This window comes from Trachemys scripta, chromosome 6 (assembly GCF_013100865.1).
Source record: "Trachemys scripta elegans isolate TJP31775 chromosome 6, CAS_Tse_1.0, whole genome shotgun sequence".
NCBI classification, from domain to species: Eukaryota; Metazoa; Chordata; order Testudines; family Emydidae; genus Trachemys; species Trachemys scripta.
Genome location: NC_048303.1, coordinates 98,555,796 through 98,563,587, shown reverse-complemented (window position 1 = coordinate 98,563,587; position 7,792 = coordinate 98,555,796). Strand labels below are relative to the sequence as shown.

The 7,792-nt window shown below is 41.8% G+C and overlaps 1 protein-coding gene across 1 annotated transcript; it reads right to left on the bottom strand.

Moving 5' to 3' along the window:
• Positions 1-7,291: 7,291 nt before the first annotated feature.
• Positions 7,292-7,792, bottom strand: LOC117879639 (interferon beta-like). The gene has a single exon (XM_034774911.1). The coding sequence runs from the start codon at positions 7,790-7,792 to the stop codon at positions 7,292-7,294; it is 501 nt and encodes a 166-aa protein (XP_034630802.1).

Genomic DNA, 7,792 nt, shown 5'->3' with positions numbered 1-7,792 from the left:
TTTGTGTAGAACTTGAGCAACTGGTGCCTGTTCAAGGTCTTTCGTAGACTTTTGTGTTTTTGACCCATGTCTCTGAATTTAAGTATTCTGTAGGAAAAGATTTTTCTTTCGTCATTTTCTACTTTTCAAGGTTTTTCCTGCTTGAGGTTTTCACTTTCAGTTTTCTTCTTTTTATTTAGTGGAAGCGAACAAGTCATTAGAAGAACCAAACCACAGTCATTACCTTTGTTAATATTAAAAAATCCCTACATTTCTTTCCTTAGCGCTCCCTCCCCCCCGCCGCAGCCCTCTTAGATAAAGAAAATTTAAAGGGTAAGAAGAGTGATGATTAACAGTGTCATCCAGTTACAGGTTACAGTAGGGACCTGTCTGTCTACTCCCAAGTTCCTGTAGTTAGCACTGCTAGACAGGTCTGAATGTCTGTTACAGCAGTAAGACTATCCATGCTTTTAAGTGATAACAATTAATTTTGGCAGATGCGGGGAGGGAGAAATTACTGCAGAGCTTCTTTTTGCTAGACTCTGCAGATAACAGCAGTGAAGTGATGTATAAAGCTGCTGTTCCTTCACTTTGCCAGCAGATGGAAAACTTTCCCTCTCTGGTGTCGCACTCAAAATCAGAAAACCCTGCTATGCTCTGGCTGCCTCATTTCTTCCTTCCAACCTAATATTGTAGGGACCTCTTAAAATGTGATAAGCATGGAAAAAATTCCTATGAGAGATTGGGGCCAGACAATTCTCTATTAATCGCACACAATTTCCTGGCCATTTGAAATCTGAGAGAGGAAAACCCATGTGTGTAGGGAATACCATAGGATGGACAGAGGGCACAGAAAAACTGGGAGGTTTACTTAAGAACCTGATACCAGCTGTGAAAAGCCCAAGGAACAGGTACAGTTGAAGGATATGAACATGCTGTCTTCTCGGGCACTTCTGAGTAGTTCCCAGTGATGTACTGTAGTGACATGGAAGGGAGTTGTACAAAAAGATTGTGTGGTTGGTAATAAATATGTCAGAGCGACTGACATAAATGAATGTCACTTTTAAATATGTTTGTCTTTTCACCATTCAAGCTTTATTCTTTTTTTAATGTGCATTTCACTGAGCTTGGACATTGCAATTCAAGTGGTCTGATGAATGAAGTTTGCATCCTCTAGCATTTCACTTCCTGTTTTTCATACTGTAGCACTAGGCTGTCATGTTGGAGTTTCCATCAGTGAAGGGGAATGGTTTTCAACCCAAAAAATTAAAAGGAATCTTTTCATATTAATTTTTAAAAAGGAAAAGAAGAAAACATAAACATATCTGTTCATGTCACTTCTTTTACATCTCCCTCCCCCATCACCTCAAGCGCTTTCTTTAATCATAATCTAGAGTTTTGCCTAAACTATTTTGAAGTGTCACTTTAAAGAATGCAGTGTCACTTTAAAGGGACCCATTCATACCAGAGGCTCTGCACCCCAATCTTGCATTCACTCTAGTGGGAGTTCTCTGTGTGCATTTCCTGGCAAGTTGAAGCTTCAGGAGATAATATTTATATGAAAGAGAGAAATTTTAAAATCTGAATCTTAACAAGAAAAGCTAAAATCAGAAAGCAATGGAAGTAAAGGCACATAGTCTTGCAGCATATTTACACCAGCCATTCACCTGTTTTCATAAAGGTTTAATAAGTCTCAAATGTTTAGGCTGGAGCAGAAATATGTTGTTGGAGTGCTACTGTTGACTGATAACTCTTCAGAACTACTATCCACGTAGAGAAGTGGATCCTCACTAGATCTGATGCAACCTGCAGATTTATTACTAGAATTTTAAATGTTGGGTTTAGGTAATTTTTAGGCATTGTTGATGTTATAACTGAAAGTTGAACACATTCTGTACACCAAACTGGTTGTTGATGGCAAGGAACACACAAGCCTGATGTGGAGGGATGGCACCAGTTGGTCAGAAAATTGAGGGATAGAATTGCTGACTTGAGTGTACACAAGCCTGATTCATATGGCTTGATTTGTGTGTGTGTGTGTGTGTGTCGGGGGGAGGGGAGGGGAGGGTGTCTGTCTGTAAGATGTGTGAATTCTAGTTGATATTATGAAGTTGCTGTTGTCATGAAATTTCCTAATCATACGAAACCTCTTTCTATGTGTATCCATCCTGTTGGACAGGACCTACAGCAGGTACTCATTAGACTGAGGGCAATGTGGGACACTTAACTTTAAATCTGTGTTCTGATGACAGCATCGTTACGCTAAGTAGGGTGCCCGAGTTGGGAAACCAGTTTGACCAAGTTGGTGTTAAGGAGAATGAGGGTTAGGAGTGGAAAGCTACTGAAGGCCGACAAAGAGACAGATGACACAAACAAAAGGTTCTAAAAGAAATCACTGGGGGAAGACCACAGGACATTTGGGCAAGAGGAAGGAAGGGGATGAACTGGCCAAGGCCAGGTTATCTGAGCTGGGGGAGAAGGCTCTGTTTTTGTGCATATAAGTGATGCACTGCAACAGAAGGATGTTGGCTGTCCCCAAGTGACCCTGATCCAGACCCATAGAATGGCCTGGTGTGTTGAAGAAACTGAGGCAGGGACTTGCGTATAGGGTTTACAATTTTTGTTCCAATCTGTGTATTTTCTGCGTGATGAAGTAAATAGCAATAGTGTGTTTGAATCCTGTGCAAAGTGTCTGGGTGTTATAATCTACACTTATTACATGGCCCCTGGAAAAGGTAAACACCGCTGGGTGTACTTCTGGAAGAGGACATGTTAAAGCACATTCTGAGCTTCAAAGACTTCCCAGTTGACATCTCGGACGAGCCCCCACTTATAACGCCGACAGATCCCAGTTGTCAGCAGGCAGGATTGAACCCGGGACATTCAAACCTTAGTGTATGTCGGAGAAAAACTGAGTTCTCACTCTTTTGTTTAGGTACAGCAAGTCAGATGCTTTATTAACTCTCACAATTGTGCAGAGGAGAGAGCTAAGCAGATCTCTCCCAGGTAACTAATTACAGCAAGCATTTATACCTTTCATTACAGAAATAATGAGGGACAGCTGCATTTTGTCTTCTTGATATCTCATTTTCTAAATTGTTTTGACTCTTGCCAACATACAATATTTTCTATACCTTATCTACACAAGGTCTTCTACACCTTATCTATACATACCAGGTCATAATGACTTCTTACACAGTTCTTTCTCACCCGCCTCACACATTCCTCGCTTCTACAAATCTCACGTTATCAGGGTTACAGTTAGCCTGACTCTTGCTAACGAACTGTCATGCATTGCAGTTCCTTTCTGTCAGTTCTCTTCTCTGCTTCCACATGTATGAGTCTCGACTGTAGGAGCTGAAAGCCACATGCCTCTTAAGCCAAAGCTGTAGCAGACTCCTCAATCTATAGATGGTTCAGGTGCCACTAGAGGGTGACAGAGCACCACACCAACCAGGCATGAGTTGCATACTTCCTCTAGCTGAGGAAGCCCAACCCAAGCTTCAGAGACTTCCCAGCTGATATCCCAGCTCGGGTGACCAGACAGCAGGTGTGAAAAATCAGGGCATGGTTGGGGGGTAATAGGCGCCTATATAAGATAAAGCCCCAATTATCGGGACTGCCCCTAATAAATTGAGACAGCTGGTCACCCTAATCCTAGCTGCCCCAAAATGACTCTTTAAAATGTTGTCTAAGGCAACTGCATGCAGCCTGGAACAGCCCTGAAAAATACTACTTGAAAAGACTGAGGCAGGGAATCTAATGGGACCAGAGCTGAGACAGATGTTGCGGATCTCTGTGTCTGGAGAGACCTTTTTCATCAGTGCAGAAACCACAGAATCTGCTGAGTCTGGAGATGGAACGACAGCCACTTCCATGAGGAACTCTACGGACAACCCGCCCCTCCTTCCTGCCCATAAGTGGAAGGCTGTGGGAGAATCTCTGAGGGAGATATTTACAAATTTTTCCTCACTTTTAAGAAGTGTGAGCTGGGATTCCTCAAAGGCATGGCTGCTCCTTATGATACGGGTGATATTGTCAAAGAGCTCAACTGAACACTGCGTTCAGCATTCCCCCTTTTTTATTAAAGGTGTGATCAGGGCCGGCTCTGGCTTTTTTGCCGCTCCAAGCAAAAAAAACTGTGGGGGGGCCGGAGTGGTGAAGCAGGGGAGAAAAAAAAAAAACAAAAAACCCCCGCAGGGCGGCTAGAGCGGCAAAGCATACACAAACACGCACACACACCAAAAAGAAAAAACCACCTGCAGGGCGGCTGGAGCGGCAAAGCAATGCAAAAAAAACCCCCAACAACCTGCAGGGCAGCTGGAGCCAGGGCGCAGGGGGACTCCCTGTTCTGCAGATGTGCAGCGGAGTGCATGCCCGGTCTAGCAGGGGGGACGGAGAGAAGGGGGGCAGCCAGGGCTTCAGCGGGGCGCTCGCCACATGGCCCCTCCCTCTGTGCTGCCTGCTGGGAGGGCTCTGCGCCTCTCCGGTTGGTTGGGAGGGAAGGACGCAGGCTGCCCTGCTGAGTTTGCTGCAGGGTGCACCCCTCCTCTGCACCGCCACCCCCTACAGTGTGGCCGGAGTGGCAAACAAAAAAAAAAAAAAAAAAAAAAAAAAAAGGCTGGCCGGAATGCCGCCCCTTAGAATCTGCCGCTCCAAGCACGAGCTTGCTCGGCTGGTGCCTGGAGCCGGCTCTGGGTGTGATGGAATGAAGGGGAATAGTTTTCCCCCAGAGCTGAATAGGTTTGGGGTTGTTAGACTTTTTCAGAAGAATTCCGTATTCTTCCTGGGTAGTTTCTGACTGACGTATCCCACCAAATGGGGAGCTGCGTTTTAGAGGTGACAATGAGAAACTTTGATAGTCCTAATACAAAATGGCCTATTCCTGCTGTTATTATTCACATATAATTTTGTTTGTGGTGTACACCCAAGAATGAATTTAGCCTGGGTGCACACAGAGGTAATGAGATCAGGCAGTGGGCCACTAACCTGATAAGAGTGCATGAGAGCACAGACTTAATATTGGGGGCCGTGCTAGTAAATGTATTGTGGGTAGGTGCTGGATACTTACAAACCTGACTTGATTTTGGTTGGGGGAGAGGTTATGTGAATGCAGATAATTGATGAGGTATGGGCAGGCTAATTACAAACTAACAATTGGTGTGTGTTAAGGGGTGCATGCTATCTTGCTTACTGAGGGAAAGAGCACCAATCTAGCCTCTTCCAACACAACCGTCTACTACACCAAACATCCAAATTGACAAGTTTTTTTGAGGGGGAAATAACCTGGTAAAAAATAGAATAGTAAAAGGTGGCAAAGTTCAGGTATTCAGGTGTGGTCTGTTTGGATGGAAAGGCTAATTATCATTCTGTAACAATGATTTTTAATATGGAATTACTGCGAATTGGGACACTGATTCATCAATGTATTTAAACATGTTCCTAACTGGAAGCACTAACATCAGTGGGATGGCTCACATACTTTAAGTTAGTCACGTGCAAAAGTAATCTCTGGAATTGGGGTTTTAAGGTTGTACAATTACAGGGTTTTCTTTTTTTATTCTCCTTTTTGGTTCAATAGGTATTTAATTCAAATCATTACTACTATAGGTTGCCATTTTATATAAAATAATTATTTATTAATAAGTAACAAATGTCTATGATAAATACATAAATAGGAACAATAAATAAATAATAGACTGACATAAATATCCTGTTACAAATATCATAAAATGATCTGAAAATATTTTCATAGTGCACAGATAGAATAAATAGTAACAACAGCTTTTAAAATTCCACTGCATCTCATTTAAAATCATGTATAAAATATTACTTGATTTCGGTTAGTACTTCTAAAAATGTTGGTATTTAAATTTCTTAAACTTCTTTGTGAGTTTGTCCTATATTTGAAAACTCCATAATTCCACATGGATTCTCCTGCTAGCCCTGAGGCTTAACTGCTAGTCTTTTATGAAATAATTGGTATCTCTTCACTTTCAGCCTGGGAAACTGTAGGTCCTTACCTCCTGGTCAGAGTGTCCCATTTTCCATCACTGCAACCAAACATGTCTCCAGATGCCCAACTTGCTGATGAGTCTATGTTGGAATATCTGAATGGAACTTTCACCTCAGGTAGTTTTGGAGAGATTTTTGCAAAAGCAGCTGGAAATATGTTGGAAGATTTCTTGGATTGCCACCTTGCCATACCCCTTCAGGGACACTCGGGGCTTGACTTAGAGGAAAACTATGCACATCTTTTTTCGTTGAATGTTTTTCCAGTTCACATTTGTTATGCTGTTATACTGTGGTTAAGCTGCATGTTACAGTTCAGAGATGAGATTTGATCAGAGAAGAGTTGAACCACAGAACTATATAGCAAACCCATAATGTCAACAATGTTTAAGGTCTAACCCTTTAATTTTCTTGTAATTTTTTTGCATCGATATCCTTCATTTTGCAATTTAAACTTTGAGTAAATCAACAGAGTATTATCACATAAATTGTAATATGGGCAGTTGGAATTTCATTATGAAGTGAGCGTATTGCATAATAGAAGATCAAGCATTATGGAGTCTTAGAAGTCACTGTGAGAAGAATCAGTAGAGAGGAGGGAATCCACTACATGGTACAATTTCATCCAACCGTTTTAACCTCTGTAGTCGCTGCATCCTCACCTGAAATGAAATGAAATTTGGTTGAAACACAAAGGGAAAAATTAATTTTCCATTGTATTAATCTCAATACATTAAATTAAAATAACTTTCTACTCCTCATAATCTCACAAGTCTTATGCTCAGTTAATATATTTTATAAATGTTGCTAGGAAACTTTGCAAGCTGTGGTATATGATGAGGACAGATTAATAAATAGCAACCATGACCATAATAGAAACACACTACATATGTAGAAGTCAGAGTACCTTGGGGGTGGAGGGGAAGTATCATTATTTGATGACCAAAATACTGGTGAGGTGGCTAAGGATTCGAAATATATGTACTTTGTTGCATGGACTGCCAATTAAGTAGTGCATAACAGCACCTGATATGTGGGAGATTATGAAGAATCGCAAACCTAAATAAAAGTAGAAACACAGAAAAAGAAATCCATGTAATTGCAAATCCATTTCCAGGAGAGGATGGGAAGAGCCGGAAGCTGCTGCCATGGAAATCAGTTGCTATTTGGCCACTGATCCTGTAGAAGATGATCAGGCCCGATATAAGCAGAGTTATAAAATATTCGCTATCTCTGTTCAGCTGTATGATTGATACTAATATTAATTCATTTACTCCAAGGAAATGATTTGTACTGTACCTTAGTTACTAAGCCTTCTAGTGAGTTTGTCAATAAGTACAAAACATCTCGGTATTTCCACACGAATAATCTCCCAGGCACAAAGGCTGTATTGTTTTTCTTTCAGGAAAGCATCTATCTCCTGAAAGTATTTTTTCACTCTCCGACTGGTGAGCTGGAGTTCCTCACTTTCTGGGTTGGTTAATTCCTTCTCCCTCTGTGTTCTCAAACATGCCTCCAGCCGCTGAATTTGCTGGTAAAGTCCACTTTGGAACCTGGCTATGAAAGTCCCATCCCAGGCACTCTGGGTGAGGTTTTTGCTAAAGATGTTGAAGATCTCTTGGAGGATCTCTAGAATTGCCACCTTGGCATTCTCCTTCTGGGACACTGAAAGTTCAACAACATTCTGGGTGGGCTTGAAAGCTGCCCTTTCATTTATGCATTTTGAGGGGAAATTTCCGCTCATTTTCTGCAGAAGCTCCAAGCTTTCTTTGTTCATTTTGTTCTGCTGGAAGTGAAGCAT

Excerpts from the sequence above, each read along its gene's own strand:
- LOC117879639 (XM_034774911.1), bottom strand. The coding sequence starts at position 7,792 with ATGCTTCACTTCCAGCAGAACAAAATGAACAAAGAAAGCTTGGAGCTT.